Source organism: Eretmochelys imbricata, chromosome 8 (assembly GCF_965152235.1).
Source record: "Eretmochelys imbricata isolate rEreImb1 chromosome 8, rEreImb1.hap1, whole genome shotgun sequence".
NCBI lineage: Eukaryota > Metazoa > Chordata > Testudines > Cheloniidae > Eretmochelys > Eretmochelys imbricata.
In genome coordinates this window covers 107,593,920-107,611,571 of record NC_135579.1, presented here as the reverse complement: position 1 = coordinate 107,611,571, position 17,652 = coordinate 107,593,920, and the positions used below count along the sequence as shown (strand labels likewise).

The 17,652-nt window shown below is 44.4% G+C and overlaps 1 protein-coding gene across 1 annotated transcript in view; it reads left to right on the top strand.

The window, feature by feature from the left end:
- PTPRF (protein tyrosine phosphatase receptor type F) overlaps window positions 1-17,652 on the top strand; it is a 358,571-nt gene that overhangs the window by 75,926 nt on the left and 264,993 nt on the right. Inside the window, exons 2-3 of the mRNA XM_077823717.1 lie at window positions 14,968-15,113; window positions 16,995-17,136. Coding sequence (XP_077679843.1) covers window positions 14,968-15,113; window positions 16,995-17,136 — 288 coding nt within the window. The remainder of the gene's footprint in view (window positions 1-14,967; window positions 15,114-16,994; window positions 17,137-17,652) is intronic.

Below are 17,652 nucleotides of genomic sequence, written 5' to 3'. Positions count from 1 at the left end.
TCTGGTCCATCGTGACCCCCAGATCCCTTTCCACAGTACTCCTTCCTAGGCTGTCATTTCCCATTTTGCATGTGTGCAACTGATTGTTCCTTCCTAAGTGGAGTACTTTGCATTACTTCAAACCATTTCTCCAGTTTGTCCAGATCATTTTGAATTTTAATCCTGTCCTCCAAAGCACTTGAACCCCTCCCAGCTTGGTATCGTCCACAAACTTTATAAGTGTACTCTCCATGCCATTTGTAAGTGCACTCTCCATGCCATTATGAATGTGTCTGCACACAGAGTTCAGGAGTCCTGGGCAGAGTTCCAGACCAGTGGTGAGTCGTGGGTGCTCCTGGTCATCTTTGGTGCCAGTAAACCTTTCCCAACAAACACCTCTGATGCCCTCTTCTGCCGGTCTTTGCAAAGCCACACAGAGGAACAACTCCCCACTTAACTCGCTAACAGCCTCCCTCCTTATTCCCAATGCAAAGTCACAAGCCCCAGTACTCACAGCCGCTTACAGCTCTGGGCAGCAGTGATACTGAGTCCAGCCCTTGTTTGTCCTTCTTGGGTGATTCCTGTCTGGCACAGTGCCCCTCCTGACTCCTGTCCTGGGATGTCCCCGATCTGTTCCTCCCAGGCTTCAGGCAGGTTCTTGGCTCCTTCACTGTGTGTGGGCCTGCTTTCTGTAGCCCTTGTGTCTGGAGCTCCAGACACACACACCCTGTTGCTCTCCTGTCCCCCCTCTCTCTGCTCCTCCTCCCCCCACATTACTTCCACCAGGAACAACCAACACTTCCCCGCTCAGGAAAAAGATTTAAAGGGGCCATGCTCTCTAAACCCCAAAGGGGTTACACATAATTAAGCCGACCTAAGCCCTGGTATACACACCACTAGGTCAACGAAGAATTCTTCTGTCAACCTACCTACCATGTCTCTACTACAGCAAGAGAAAAACCCGTTCCATCGCTGTAGCTGTGTCACTGTAGTGTAGACTACAGCCCTACGGCGGGACTGGCGTCCCGGGGTCTCGCAGGACCTGCTGCCATAATAGCAGGAGCGGGCAAATGTTGTGAGCGGGATTGGGTGGGCAAAAGATCAGACTCTGGGAATTTGTGGGAAACCACTTAACCTCTCCTCAGTTAACCACATAAAAATTGTGTCTGAATTCCGTTTATAGGCATGAAAATATATTAACCGACCATGGTGGTTTTTGTTTTGTTTTAGCAGCCTGGGGGACTCTCTCTCTCTTGTGGGGTTTGCAGGATCTAAGGTTTTTGAGGGTGGGAGTGGGATAAAAACTCAAGAAACGATGCTGGAGCAGGTATTGCGGGGCAGGGCAGGAGCAGGGATAAAAAGATAGTCCTCCAGGGCTCTAGTGTAGACATACCCGAACAGTACAGCACCACTGCAGTCTGGTTGGCTGAAACCGTTCCATTTCAGTATGATGCTAGTTAATGTTCGGCATTTAATCTCTTGTGAGCAATGTCTGTGATTCAGCGAGACAGTATGAGAAGTCTGCTGAAGTGCTAAAATACTATGGCCGGCTCTTGCTATCGTTTATTAATACCCAGCAATCATGGCCTTAACATTTAAAAGCATTAACCTCATTCACATTACACTTCAATGGAACAAAAGGGAATTTCTCTCATGATCAGTACTTAACATAAACACCTATTTTTTCTTACTTACTCAGTGTCATCAATGTACAGTGATGGTTTTCAGAGAAATAAACAAGGACAGGTGGCTAATCAGAAATGGATTTATACCAGCAGTATTATATTGATGCTTTAATAAAAGAGGGAATTTTAAAAATAGTAATCTTAGGTGCTTTCAGACTTTATATCATAGTGGATCCTCCATCACTCACAATTTTTAAATCAACATTGCTTGTTTTTTGAAAATATATGCTCAGAATTATTTTGGGACGTTCTATGGCCTCTGTTATACAGGAGGTCAGACTAGATGATCACAGTGTTCCCTTCTGGCTTTTGAAACTACGAACCTTTAAATCATATATAAAATCAGTAAAAAATCAAACCACTTCAAGGAATGCCAGTGAAAGTTTCACCGTTTCTCTGCCACTGGGTGCCTGTGAGCTCTTAGAGGCAGCCATGCCCCCATGAAAGGGTCCAATATTGGATAAGTGGAACTGTGGAAGGAGAACTGGCAGAAAGTAGCCGTATCATTTTGGTGGGAGTGGAGACAATGATTACAGAAGAGTGTGGGTCTTTTGAGGTATTTGTGTACCTGTAAAATGACATCTACGCTAATAATGGGTATGCCCCCACTCTCTGACTTAAGTGTGTTCTAACATACATAAACACAGTACAGCACTCTTCTCACTGACATCAACCCTTTGGATCTTATATGCAGGGTAGCTGTAGCTGTGTCGGTCCCAGGATAGTAGAGAGACAAGGTGGGTGAGGTAATATCTTTTATTGGACCAGATTCTGCTGATGAGAGACAAGCTTTCGAGCCACACTGACCTGGTTCTTAGTTCATCATGTTTTCTGTCAGTACATAGACAAAACAGCAGCCTCCGCTGTCTGACCAAGTTGACCAAGTTTTATCAGTTTTCATTGAACAGAATGTTGATTTTTTTTGTTTGTTAAATAGACAGGTGAAGGATTATATGATTCTGAACATTTGAAAAATCATTGAAGATTTGCCTGAGCATGTTAAAGGGTCTGGCACTGAAATGAATTCTTTATCAATTATTCACTTCACTTTATGTGAATTTGTGTAAATATTTACGCTTGGGAACTTTAGAAAAAGCAGTAGAAATGGCAGGTAAAGAGAAATGCATCTTATTTTGAGATATTGATTGCAGATTTGATTACCATGGATAAGTACACTTCAAACTGGAAAAAACACTGCCATTAAAATTGAATTGAAATACCATAACAGTTTATACTAGCTATTGGGCATGTTGAAGACATGAAAGCCTAAGCAACATTAAGACTACAATTAGGATAGTGTAATACAGAGCTAGCTTTAGGTAACCTTTTATGCTTAAATACAAGCTGAGGAGTGTAGCACACTTTGGGTACCATGTTGTGAAAATGGGGCGTGTGTACATTACAAAAGAATGGGCTATGACCCTTCAATTAAAAAAGGAGTGAACACACACACCACAAGTGTCTTCATCAGAGCCAAAGAAACTTTCTGCAGAGAACATAGAAAATGAACTAACAGCACGATCACTGATACCAGCTGATATCAGTAACCCATTATCATAAGAACGGCCATACTGGGTCAGACCAAAGCTCCATCTAGCCCAGTGTCCTGTCTGCCGACAGTGGCCTGTGCCAGGTGCCCCAGAGGGAATGAACAGAACAGGGAATCCTCAAGTGATCCATCCCGTCACTCATTCCCAGCTTCTGACAAACTGAGGGTAGGGTGGGGTGGGCAAACCTTTTGGCCTGAGGGCCACATTGGGGAATAGATATTGTATGGCTCACAAAATTGGGGTGGGAGGGCTCTGGTCGGGGGTGCAAGTTCTCGGGTGGGGCTGAGGATGAGGAGTTGGGGTGTAGGAGGGTGCTCTGGGCTGGGACCTATGGGTTCGGAGGGGGATCAGGGCTGGGGCAGGGGTGCAGGAAAGGGGGTGCAGGCTCTGGGATGGGGATGAGAGGTTTGGGGTGCAGGAGGGTGCTCTGTGCTGGGATCAAGGGGTCTGGAGAGCAGGAGGGGGATCAGGACGGGGAGTGGGGAGAGGCTCAAGGATGCAGGCTCCTGGAAGCAATGGCATGTCCCTTCTCTGGCTCTTAAGCCTGGAGCGGCCCCCGGCCCTTGGAGTGGGGCAATGCCGTGGCTTCTGGGGACTGCATGGTGCGGCCCCGGAACTGGCCCGCGGGCCGTAGTTTGCCCACCCCTGGGCTAGGGACACCATCCCTTTATATTAAAAGGACTAAACAGGATCGTTCATACTTTAAAATTAATCGAGACCACAACCTTTGAATCAAAAGACATTCAGTCAGATAGTATTCCTAGTATGGTGACTCAAAATATCCAACTTACGCTAATGCTCACAAAGGCGGATAATGTGCTAATTGAGGAATCATGGTTCAACAGTGGAATAAATCGGGGAGGAAGAAAAAACACCAATCCTTCATACATATTTATGTCAAAGGTGATATGGGATGAAGAGAAATTGTGGTTTTCTTCCTTTGTGTACAGTAACCACAGCCTCTCTGTTCTGGACATTGCTGTTCTAGGACCAGCCATGCACAGAGTAAAGCTGTTGTCTACCTAAGGTACTTGCATGGTCCCCCTTCCTGTGGTATCTGAGCACCTCCCCATCCTTTAAGGTATTTGTCTTCACAGCACTCCCACGAGGAAGGGAAGTATGAGTTACAGATAGGGACCTGCAGCATAGTGACTTGGAGTCTGTGGTAGAGCAGGGAATTGAACAGGGGTCTTCTAAATCCCAGGCTAGAGAGCTAACTACTCAACCATCCTTCCTGTCTCATTCAGGCACCCATTGACTTCAGGCAGGCTATTCACATTAGTAATGTTACCCAATGCATACATATTTGCAGATTGGAGGGGGTTAGTTAATCTCATCCAGTACATATTTTTTTTTCTCAAAAAGAATGTAAATTAGAATCTCTGTTTAATCCAAGTGGTGACTGTCACGGAGTGTGGGGGAGTCAGGGCCCTGCACCCCCCACTTCCTGCGATTCACCGTGACTCTCAGCCAGCCAGTAAAACAGAACCTTTATTAGACGACAGAAACACAGTCCAAAACAGAGCTTGTAGGTACAGGCAACAGGACCCCTCAGTCAGGTCCGTCTTGGGGGGCAGGGAGCCAGAGCCCCATCTAGGCCTCCCTCCATTTCCCCAGCCAGCTCCAAGCCGAAACTCTCCCTAGCAGTCTCACCCAGCCTCCCCCAGCTCCTCTTCCAGCCTTTGTCCAGTTTCCTGGGCAAAAGGTGTCACCTGGCCCCATCCCCCCTCCTGGGTTCAGGTTACACGCTCAGGTACTGTCCCTCAAGTGAAGTCACACCCTGGTATCCCATCACCAATGCAGACAGTCCCAATAAAACTCCCCTCCCCACTCCCTACTCCGTCACAGTGACAACCATCATATAAAGTGCCAGCTCCCTCTGTGTGAAGTCTGTTGATTGTGTCTGCTCCTCTGTTTTGTTCAGAAATATGGCCAGTCCCCATAACCTGTAGAGTTATCATAGAATGATTTTTTTCTTTTTAACAGGTGAATGCATATTCATCTGTCTAATTACAGAGCTGTGTTTAATAATTAATTTTTTTCACAGATCTTGGTTGTCTCCCCTACTTGAAACAATCCCTGAGAATGGAAGTAATGGTATGAGTCTCAGAATACATCAACTTTGAACTTTGATTCAGATACAAAATGTTGAAAAGCATAAGGATTTGATTTTCATCTAAAAAGATATAAAAAGGAACCTTCTAGCCATGTCTGATTTGACATAAATCCATAGAATAAATATTAGCCTGTACCAGCAAGTCTGTAGATCTGTTTGTATAGGCATGTCTCATGTTAGAGCTCCTTCTCATACCCTGGACATTACAAAGTTAATAGGAAGGGAGTGTTCCTTATATAACCAGTGCAGAGTAAACTTGTAACCGGGGTCTGCACCTCGGGGGGTATGCACATGCCTCAGACCCAATGTGAAGGCTGATTGACCAGATGAGTCAGGTGACCAAGGGTAACAAGTTTCAGAGTAGCAGCTGTGTTAGTCTGTATTCGCAAAAAGAAAGGGAGGACTTGTGGCACCTTAGAGACTAACAGATTTATTTGAGCATAAGCTTTTGTGACAAGGGTAACAAGTAACAGCTCAATGGTAGTGTTTCCTGTAAGAGAGATCCTGCTCAGTCAAATGGGAGATGCCAGGGGTCAGGGAAAGGACCTGTGAGAGGGGCTCTGTGCACAAGTCAGGGGAAGGTTGGGTAGGAGATCCCCTCAGAGAGGAGGGGTTGAATCCTTCACAGAGGGAGGCTGTAGGAAAGGCCCAGAGCATGTTCTAGGTTTCAGACAGGAACTATCGAGTCTACAGAAGATGCGTTGAGTTCAGGTGACATTGAACTGTTTTAGAGAGCCAAGGTGGGTGAGGTAATATCTTTTATTGGACTAACTTCTGTTGGTGAGAGAGACAAGCATTCGAGTTTACACAGGTAATAGGTGATAGAGTGTTTTTGTCTTTTGTCATTTCCATATCGCCTGTGGGTGAACACTTTTCACAAAGCGGTCACTCTATAATCAGTCCTCATTCTGAAAGGAAACGGGCACAACACATTCAGAAAGTGGGCCTGGGAGCTTAAACTCATAACTTTGTTAGTCACTAAAAATTATGGCATGAATAGAGGCATGGTTTAATAGCTTATTACAACAATCTGTAACCCACAAATATCCCCCGTCCCCCTTCCTTTCCCCCCTATGACTGGAGGAGTGTTAATGGGCCCCTTCACCTTGAATGGTCCATAGAAATATGTGTTAACTACTTATGGACAGCATCATTCTTCTAGATCTCGTCAAGTGTGAGGAAGGGATCCCTTCTCCTGGGCACCTTGGCACCCTTCCCAAGCCCCTTAAAGTCTGCCAGATCCCATCTGACTGCTTCTGGGTGTCCCTACTGATTTGTACCAGTATATTGGCGTAGACTCTTCTGTGACAATGAAACTAAATTAGCCCTCTTTGACAGCAAATCCTTCCTTGGCTGTGTACTTTATAAACTTAGCCAAAAATCTGAGTATGCTCAGTGAGTAACTATCGGTCACTATTAACTGTGAAATAAAAATCCCTTTGGAACAGACGAGAGCACTGCGTTCAGTGAAGGCTGTCACCTTGCAGAGTGTCACCCTTCAACCTCACCTGGAGCACAGTCTTGTTGGTTTGTTTGTTTTTTATGTTGCAATATTTTTTTTTGTGTGAGAAGAGTGTCATTTTCACTCTCTTTGTACTCACATGCTGAACTGTTTTCCCTTCAATTTTCTGGAATAATTCACCTTTAGGCAAAGACCTAGCATGGAAAATTTAATAAAGTTGTAAGTAAATAGAAATATTTAAGTAGCTTTAACTGTAGCAGGTTTCAGAGTAACAGCCGTGTTAGTCTGTATTCGCAAAAAGAAATGGAGTACTTGTGGCACCTTAGAGACTAACCAATTTATTTGAGCATAAGCTTTCGTGAGCTACAGCTCACTTTCCACAGTATGCATCCGATGAAGTGAGCTGTAGCTCATGAAAGCTTACGCTCAAATAAATTGGTTAGTCTCTAAGGTGCCACAAGTACTCCTTTTCTTTTAACTGTAGCAGTTGCTGCCACTCCCACTATAGACAAGAAAACATTATTTGGGTGAAGAGTGGAATAAGAGTTTCTTTAAGGGTGTGGATCGAGCACATTCTGGGGATCTGCCACTTTGAATAATGAGCCCATAGAGGGAAACAGATAGATCTTAAGAGTGTTGCACTGGTGGCAAGTGAGGTCAGGCTGTGATGGGCATTCAGCCATCCTATACCACTCCCTTCAGTCACTGAGAACTTTCCCAGAAGTTTCTCTCTCGGACTGAAATTTCGCAAGCTTGGTCTCATTCCAAAGCTAAATCTTTCTGAGAAATGTGCTTTCTGAGTAAAATCTGCTTTGATTTTGTAAAAACTATTTCTGGACCCTGAGCATGAAAGTGCATGTTGTTCCCTTGAAAAAATGTTTTATTTTTTTACATTTGCAATTTGTTCAAAAAACAGGTGACTTGAATTTAGAATTTCTGAGCTGACATGTATGTCTGTCTCCATAGGGACTAGTCACTTTGCCCAATTTAAAGTGCGGGAGGGAAGAATTGTGTGTGATTTAAAAAATGTTGAATATTTGCAGTATACAATTTTCTTGCTGTGTCTCCAGTGGCTACCTGGAGAGAGACGCATTCAAAACAGGATTAAGAAACAGGTTAAATGGATTGCTCGGGCCTTTCCCTGGCCCATCCCTGCTTCTTGTCCCTCTCCCCATAACATATTTTAGTGGTTGAACTCTAATCTGTTTACTCTGGAAAGAAGTCAGCTAGGCACCTTTTACGCAGTCCATGTGACACATATTCTACACAGTGGCTTAGAGTCCCACATTCCGTGATACCCTGACTGAGGACTGTGTGGACTATGACCTGTTCATTAATCGTCACTAAGACTATGATTTTTTTCGCGGAGGTCATGGATGTCATGGAATCTGTGACTTCAGCCTGCAGCGGCCTGGACCTCCGAGTGGGCCCCCGCAGCTGCCTAGCCGCTGTGAGCGGTGTGGGGACCCCTGCAGGTGAGCTCCCCGTTTTATCACGGATATTTTTAGTGAAAGTCAGGGACAGGTCACAGGCTTCCATGAATTTTTCTTTATTGCCCATGACCTGTCCGTGACTTTTACTAAAAATGTCCTTGACAAAATCTTAGCCTTAATCGTCACTAACATAAGTTTCAAGAGTTGTTGACATACCCCTAATCCATGTATGTGGCCAGAAGGCCAGGACATAAGATCTGAGTCTTGGTGGTTGTACTGTGACATGCTTTGGGGTACAACCTGGACTGTGAAATTGCTGTGCCCCCTTAAATTGCTAGCTCAGGGTCTCTCTCTTACTGCTCTGCTAGTGACAAGTAGCCCCTTTGGGCTTTGCTCTCACATAGCCATTAGCTTGTGGAGGCACTCCCAAAGTTATATGAAGGCTCTCACAGCCATTTATGAACTGTATACAGGGAGACGCCTGCAAATTTCCCCAGCCCGAGCCTCGGAAATGTGCATCTTACACTGCTCAAGACCCCCTTGATCAGAGTAAACTCATTAATTAGTTCGTCAGACCATCAAAGGGTACAAATATGCACCAGCCTTTGTAACCTGAGTAGATTCTCCAAACTTCAATCAAAACCACACTGGCTTAGATAAAACATAGAAGTAAGTTTATTAACTACAGAAAGATATATATATATTTAAGTGATATAAGCGTAGCAGCTCAAAATTGGTTACAAAAGGAAATAAAAGATAAAAACTGCAAGCTATTTAATAAACTTTGTCAGGCTAAGTCAAATTTGAAGCAATAAGCTTTCTCTTAACCAAAACCCTACAGCAATCTGTGCTAACTGGAAAGCTTTGTCAGTTAGTCCCTGCTCCCCATTTAAATGTTTGTCTTCCAAATGATCTTGTTGCCTTCACTGTGGGGGGAGGAGAGTTGGTCTGATGTTGTCACTGTCCCTTATTTGATACTCTCCTCCAGGTGCTGGAAAGACCCATGTTGTGTGGTGGGGGTTAGGCAGGCACATGGTGTAGGTACTCAAGCAGCACTCTCTCATGTGAATGGTAACGCTCTTGTTTACATCTTTCCTGCTGGTGAATGGCCCAGATGGTCGCTTAACTCCTGGCTGGGTGTTGGTCACTCCTTTGTTGACACTGAAGAGCTAGTCTGTGGGCGTTACCCAGACTATCAACATGGTTCAGTAACAAACATAGCAAAATTTCTTAACTTCACATACAACGATGATGCACACATTTTGACAGGATAGTGATGTTCAACAGATTATAACTTTTCAAATGGTACTTCACAAGGCATACTTTGTATAAAACATATCGTACCCATATGCAAGTGACGAATATGGGGGTACAGGGTGTTGTTTGAAGGTACAGTGGGTCACACATATCCCTATCCCAATATGTGGTCGGGGGGCCAGGACATGAAATCTGAGTCTTTGTTGTTTGTATAATCTTAACTCGGAGTTTCCTGGCTTTCGAAACTTCAGGGTTTTTCTTCTTTTTTGGGACACTCAAAATTAATTATGTTTTTTACTGTCTCAAAACATGTCTGAGAATTTGTTTTGTATACAGATATACCTTTGTAACTAATACACTCCCTGTGTATTTAGATGGTTGCCAGAAATTGGTGTTGCTTAATGAAATGTGTAGGGAGTAAGAGATTCATTCCAATGGTGTAACTGTAAGCTAAACACGGCTATGAGTTTCCCAGGTTTTATTCCTGTTTAAGCCCAATTTCCCTTTGTTTCTTCTTAAAAAAAGTTTTATTTTTGTGTGTTTAAAAAAAGACACAATAAGTTCTCAGCATGCGCAGTCTGGGGAACAGGTATATAATGCGATCTATATTTGACCTGTTTCAGAGTAACAGCCATGTTAGTCTGTATTCGCAAAAAGAAAAGGAGTACTTGTGGCACCTGAGCGACTAACCAATTTATTTGAGCATAAGCTTTCGTGAGCTACAGCTCACTTCATCGGATGCATACTGTGGAAACTGCAGAAGACATTATATACACAGATACCATGAAACAATACCTCCTCCCACCCCACTCTCCTGCTGGTAATAGCTTATCTAAAGTGATCACTCTCCTTACAATGTGTATGATAATCAAGTTGGGCCATTTCCAGCACAAATCCAGGTTTTCTCACCCTCCGCCTCCCCACACATTGTGTGTGTGGGGGGGGGGGCGGGGGGGGACGGAGGGTGAGAAAACCTGGATTTGTGCTGGAAATGGCCCAACATGATTATCATACACATTGTAAGGAGAGTGATCACTTTAGATAAGCTATTACCAGCAGGAGAGTGGGGTGGGAGGAGGTATTGTTTTATGGTCTCTGTGTATATAATGTCTTCTGCAGTTTCCACAGTATGCATCCGATGAAGTGAGCTGTAGCTCACGAAAGCTTATGCTCAAATAAATTGGTTAGTCTCTAAGGTGCCACAAGTACTCCTTATATTTGATCTGTGTTCTTCAAGGATAGATGGTTTGGATTCTGTAGTATTTGTCATTTAATAAATTTACACTAGTTTACTAGCATCACAAAGTAAATAACAAAATCAAAAGAAAAAAATCAACTGCAGAAATTCAATACAAGACATATCAGCTCAACACGCTGCGTTTCAAACCAGTCAATCACACCACAATCAACATGAACAGTAAATCAGTATTTCACTGGGAGCAATGGTAGAGGGGAATAAATACAAATATTTGTGAATATAAACTATTTCTACAGAGATGTGATTACAGAAAAGTAAATGTGTGAAATCAATGTAAATCAGGCAACCACAACTAATGATTACTGCTCTTTAGTGTCAGGACTCTGCACGACAGGGAGCCATCAAGTTCCAGTGTGTTAGGTGTCTACACTAGAAGCGCTACAGTGGCGCAGCTGCATTGATGCAGCATCTGGTGAAGAAGCTCTGTGCCAACGGGAGAGAGCTCTCCTGCTGGCATAATAAAACCACCGCTTCTCTCGCCAACATGGCACTATCTGCACCGGTCAGTGTCACTTGTATCGCTCGGGGGGTGCGCCACAAGAGTTATACTGACATAACCCTTAGAAACCATTCTCTGGAAGCCTAACTCTGTCTCATTTCTATGGTTGGGTCAGGTTTGTCTTGCTTTTTACGGTTCACGTGCTTTATGGGGAAAGGACCACGTATACCTGTGGACCCTGTTTCTCTTTGAGCCTTTTGGATGCTGCTGCAGAACAAGCAAACAATAATGGTGGTCCACACTTGGTCCTTAGTCAGTTAGTAAGCTCTCATCTCCTGTGAGGTGCCTTACTGATCCATGAATCTGTAACAGCTTGTTTCCTGTATGGTTGGGCCAATCAGCTCTCTGCCACTGGGTTGAATAGCACGTTTCCAGGCTTCATTGAGTCATAGAATCATAAAATATTAAGGTTGGAAGAGACCTCAGGAGGTCATCTAGTCCAACCCCCTGCTCAAAGCAGGACCAACCCCAACTAAATCATCCCAGCCAGGGCTTTGTCAAGCCAGGCCTTAAAAACCTCTAAGGATGGAGATTCCACCACCTCCCTAGGTAACGCATTCCAGTGCTTCACCAGCCTCCTTGTGAAATAGTGTTTCCTAATATCCAACCTAAACCTCCCCCACTACAACTTGAGACCATTGCTCCTTGTTCTGTCATCTGCCACCACTGAGAATAGTCTAGATCCATCCTCTTTGGGACCTCCCCCTTCAGGTAGTTGAAGGCTGCTATCAAATCCCTGCCTTGTTCTTCTCTTCTGCAGAGTAAATAAGCCTCTCCTCATAAGTCATGTGCCCCAGCCCCCTGATCATTTTCGTTGCCCTCCGCTGGACTCTCTCCAATTTGTCCACATCCCTTCTGTAGTGGGGGGGCCCAAAACTGGACACAGTACTCCAGATGTGGCCTCACCAGTGCCGAATAGAGGGGAATAATCACTTCCCTCAATCTGCTGGCAGTGCTCCTACTAATACAAACCAATATGCCGTTGGCCTTCTTCGCAGTGAGGGCACACTGCTGACTCATATCCAGCTTCTCAACCACTGTAATCCCCAGGTCCTTTTCTGCATATGAGCGTATGATGTTGAAAGGCTTCCCCACCTCACTAGGCTCTGTTGTTCTCTGTCATCTACAGAACTTCATAGTCACGTTTCAGCAGCTTTGTATGTTGTAAGACTGTCTCTAGTTACCACTGTTGTATACAGTGTTGTTGTGATATCAGTCCCAGGCTATTAGAGGGAAAAGGTGGGTGAGGTTATATCTTTTATTGGACCAACTTCTGCTGGTGAGAGAGACAGGTTTTTAGTTTGCACAGAACTCTTCTTCACGTCTGGGACACTTAATTGGAGTGTCGCCACTAAATACAAGGCGGAAGAGCCTGCTGTGGAGTTTCCATTTCAGACAGCAAAATTCATTGTCTTCCATTGGTACATGCAGTGGTGTTGTAACCATGTCGGTCCCAGGCTGTTAGAGACATAAGGTGGGTGAGATCATATCTTTTATAAGACCAGCTTCTGTTTGTGAGAGAGACATCTCTCACCAACAGAAATTGGTCCAATAAAAGATCTGACCTCACCCACCTTGTGTCTCTAGTTACCGAGATTGGGCATCTCTCTCCCCTCGGCATTGATGGTTCCACTGACTGCATGGCAAGATGAGTCACCTCTCCTCTGACCCTTGTTTTACTCCATTTGATTCCTCAGGCCTCTGCATATCCTTTTTACAGATTCTTTACAAGATTGTTGAATCAGGTACCTGGGTAATCCAGGTGTCTGGTGAGGTGATGATTGCATGTTTCTGAATCAGGCTGGAATATGGCCTTGTCTCATGCTCGCAAAGGCTTTTCAGATGCTTGTTGAATTGCAGATGCTCCTATTTGCCATTGTCCTCGTTAATGGCATTGGCCTATAGAAAATGTTGTATATCCTTTCCTTCTAGATCCAGGGCAATTCCCCCACCCATGGTATTCAGGCATTGCCTGAGTGCACTGTAGTTACTGACGAGCAAGTTGTGTTGATCCCAAGTAAATAAAGGGGAGTAGCACATTGTGTTGCAAATAGAATGTGGGTGGCATTGCCCTTGGCCTGCTAGGCACTTGGTGGGAGAGGCAGAGAACAGGGTTTGGTCCTCTTTGACTTTGTCTAGACTAGCATTAAAAGTTGTGTTGTTAAAAAGTGCTAGGTGGTTTGAGCTGACTAGCACTCTGCTCAGGCCAGGGCAGGTTGTTTCCATGTGCTAACTCGTTGAGCTTAAGTCTGGGGAGAGACTAGGATTTAATGTGACCAGTTAGCACATGGTAAAGTAGAAAGAGAATTTTGATTTTAGGTGGGGCTAGCGTCTCACAGCTTTCAACCCAGCCAATGAAAAATTTCTCTTCAGATGTTCTGGCACGTGGGGGAAAAATGGGTTTATGTATTAAAATTTGACTCATTCTTAATGATAAGTATATGGAGGCCAGTGCAGTACTCAGGATAGACGTGCTGTGACTGTTTTAGCCAGCCCTTCACAAGTTATTCGATAAGTCACTCCATGGAAGACTTCTCCTACAACGCCAGAAGAGCTCCACTCGGATTTTTATGTTGTTTGTTAGCAGGGAAGGAGATGGTTATTCCCTTCTTTTTGCACAGCTACTGAGCTTCACAGGAGGAAGGCTCCCTCTTCTTCCTCATCCCCCAGAGCTGCTCCTGAGCTCTGCAGGAGAATGGCTCCCTCCCTAACCACCTGTGATTTTTAACTCACAAGTGGTGATAGATGATTGGCGTCATCGTGGGCTGGTTTTAACTGTGTGTGTCTGAGAGTGGGTGATGGGAGAGAGAGAGGCTTTATTGTTTTATAGAAATGACAGCATGTGTGCCTCACGCTCCTAACAAGGCAAAGCAGTATAAATCTTGTAAAAATACCTACTTGACCAAGAGCTGCAGTATTCTCTGGGACTGACTCTGCCTAAGAAAAATATAAACACTGTATTCAAACCAAATAACTAATTGTATCGAGCTGGAACAGAGTCATATACGTTCAGGAAACAAGGCCATATTTCATGAAATGTCTTCTATTGATCACTAAATTGGTCACTAAATTTCCTTTTTTGCTGAGTCACTCAGGCCTGAATGTCTCTCCGGTTTCTCTGCTCACTCCCAGTTTTAGTTAATAGTCTTTTACCGGTCACATGCCAGGCTGGACAGGTGTAGGGATCCTTGGATCTTTAGGTAGATCGGAGCCTAAGTTTGAATTAGACTCAATTGTGCATTAATAATAATACCCATTGGTTCGGACTAGATTCTGAAAGCTCTCAGGAAAGGTAATGAGTGCCCACGTGCAGCATGCACCCAATACACGTCAGCGTCTCAGCTGTTCTGTAATTTCCAGTGACGTGATCGCATTATTCACCTGCAAAATTTTATGTTTACAAAATGAAGAGGTTTTAAATTAGAGGAGAAAAACCCTGTCCCGGTGTCATCAGCCGGAGTCAGTGTGAGCGGGAGTCTGCATTGCCGTTATTTCCACGCAATCAGGTGAACTGTTTTATATAAGAAAAAAATGTTTCTGAGCTGAAACCATGCTTGTTATGCTGCAGCCTACACTGAGCTGGTGTGAGGACAGTCATTACCATTGGGTTTTAAAGTAGTTACGCTGGGGGTCCTTTCACTTGGGATAACAGGGTACCCAGGATCTATCCTGATCTATCCCTTGTTTACCTGAGGTGGCTCACCACTGATCGTGTGGTTGTCTTCCAGGCAAGCCAAGCTTTATGAAAGCTCCCGAAGATCAGATTGGGATTTCTGGAGGAGTGGCCTCGTTTGTGTGCCAGGCGACAGGAGAGCCCAAGCCTCGCATCACATGGATGAAGAAAGGGAAGAAGGTCAGCTCCCAGCGGTTTGAGGTAACTGCAGAGATCTGGAACCAAATCTGTCACTTGCCAATCTTAGCTGCACAGGGTCGGAGCCTGAATTTCTGTCAGTTGCTATAGGAGAAAAGGCTGAGAACTGCTGCAAGGGAAATTTTTCCTTCCTCGGTGAGCCCTGCCTTAGGTCAGACATTGCAATGGTGAGCCAGAATTTGACTAAATATACTGAATGCTTGTTCTGGTAGGAATCTGGTCTAGCCTTGGTCATCCCAGAACCTGTAGAAGCACTAACTGAGATGTCAGAGCTGGGTCATAAACGGTCGATTTATGTAGGTTTTGTGTGTGTTAGAGTGGGGGAGGGGAGCGGGCATGGAAACCTGCTTAGCCTCCCAGCCCCAAGCAGACTGAAATGGGGTGCTCAAGCTCTAGCAGGAAGCTTTCCAGGCAGAACTGCTGCCATCTCTCGGTCTGATTTGAGATTCAGAATAGGAATAGGGAGGAGATGCCAAAGGGAGAATCTGATTTTTCTTTAGAGTAACTGGGATGGGGCAAACAGGGCTTCCCAACCTACATTGTTCTAAGATTTTTAACAGGAAAAGCAATTTGAGTTCCTCTCCCCACCTCTCCTCCTATCTTCCGTTTGGGTTATGCCCTTTTCTTCCACTCCACCCTTGGGAATGTAACCCTTCCTCTGTGTTTCCATGTCTTGGATATTTTTGCTTTTTTTATTGGCGCAGCCTCCCCTGACCCATCTACCCCACCCTGGCACCTGAAGTATGTTTTTTTGTGTCAGTTTTATACCTTGGGCACAGGAGACTTCTCACCAGAGGCGTTTCAGTGCCCCTACTTATCTTTCACCTTCTGCCTGTTTCTCTTGTTTCCTGCCACTTCTTTCATCTTCAGTGGTTTCTGCTGACCACTCTTGTCAGTTATTTCTTCTTTATCCTTTGGCTGTGCAGCATTAACAGTGTTTCACGGGACATAGCACTACGTGTAGGAGAGGAGGTAGCACAGGGTCTGGACTTGAAGCAGGTCGTCCTAGTGCTCAGTATTGCTGAGCCACTTCATATATGACCTGAGTGATAAAATGATGAGGTGAGGTCTGTGCCCCAGGGCGTAGCCCTGCTTCCTGTAGTACCACTAACATAGTTCAGTTTCTCATGTTTGCATTGTTTTGCTTCTTTCAGTAACTGAAACAGGATGAGTTTAAAGTTAGCTGTGGCCTGAGGCTGTGGCTTTGCAATCTGCCATTAAAGAGTCATTTATAATAGTCCTGTAGTGTAACACATTCCTCTCTTCTCTGCCATGTAGAAGAGTTCGAGTAATACTTCTCCCACCTTAGCATGATGGAACGATGAGTGGCTGTTTGTTATATTAGGAAAGGAATTGTAATTATGTCACTGTTGATCGTGCCACTGTTGTGAAGGGCCTGATCCTGGAAGGTGCTAAGCATCCTCAGCTCCTATTGAAGTTAGCGATTGCTGAAGTGGCTCAGCATATTGTCCCACACTTAATGATATTTCTCTTAAAGCCCACAGGATCTTAGAGCTCTGTTCTTTTATATTGAATCGAGGTTAAAGTTGACACGAAAATCCATCAGTGTGATCAGTAAAATCACCAGTGTAGATATGGTTCAGATGTTTTAAGTCAGAGGATCCACATCTGTATTAGCAGGTTGATATTTTTTCAAGTTTTAATTGTTTCATAAAGAACAGCATTGGATCTCCTTTTGTTCTGGGGCTCCGCAAAGGGCAAATATATTCCTAACCCTGAATTTTCTTGCTTCACTGGATAAGGAACGTCTCTTTTGTCAGGTGGTATATTTGTGTGTATGGATTCTGTTCCTGAATTCAATCTCACTTTCAGTCTCCATTTCAGTAGGAGCCAATAAAAAACCCTTTTCTTTTTCTTGTCAAGGTTATTGAGTTCGATGATGGGTCAGGATCAGTTCTCCGGATTCAACCCCTGCGTGTTCATCGAGATGAAGCAATCTATGAGTGCACAGCAACCAACAGTGTTGGGGAGATAAACACCAGTGCCAAATTAACAGTGTTAGAAGGTAGGTGGGAATTTCTCATGTTGGCTGGTGGTATGTTTTTTGGTTCAATATCTGCAGGTTTTCTTAGTGACTCCAGATAATACTGAGGTATTCTGAATTAGTTCTGGAAGGCTGTAGGCCTCCAGTACTATTTGCCGTTGTTTCCTTCAATGACAGAAGTCTTTGTCCGTTAATGTTTGTGAGCAGGAAGGAGTTGTAGATTGTGAGCTTTGCTTTGAAGTGAATCAGATGAATTATGGAACTGAGGTGTGCCATGCCCATTACCAGCTTTTGGGATCTAGCCAGAGATACACCTTTATGGTCTTTCTCGTCTCTCACGGTCATCCTACAGTGGCCCTCTCCATGGTATCTAAGAACCTGCACTTTGAAATGTGAAAAACTTAAGCTATATTTCTACCCCATCTGGACTAAATTGCTACAGTTTGTTGTATATGGGGTTTGCAAGTCGCTCTTCAGCTTTTGCAGCTGGTGTGGAATTTAGCTGTATTTACTTTTTGTTATAGTAACAACTTTCCA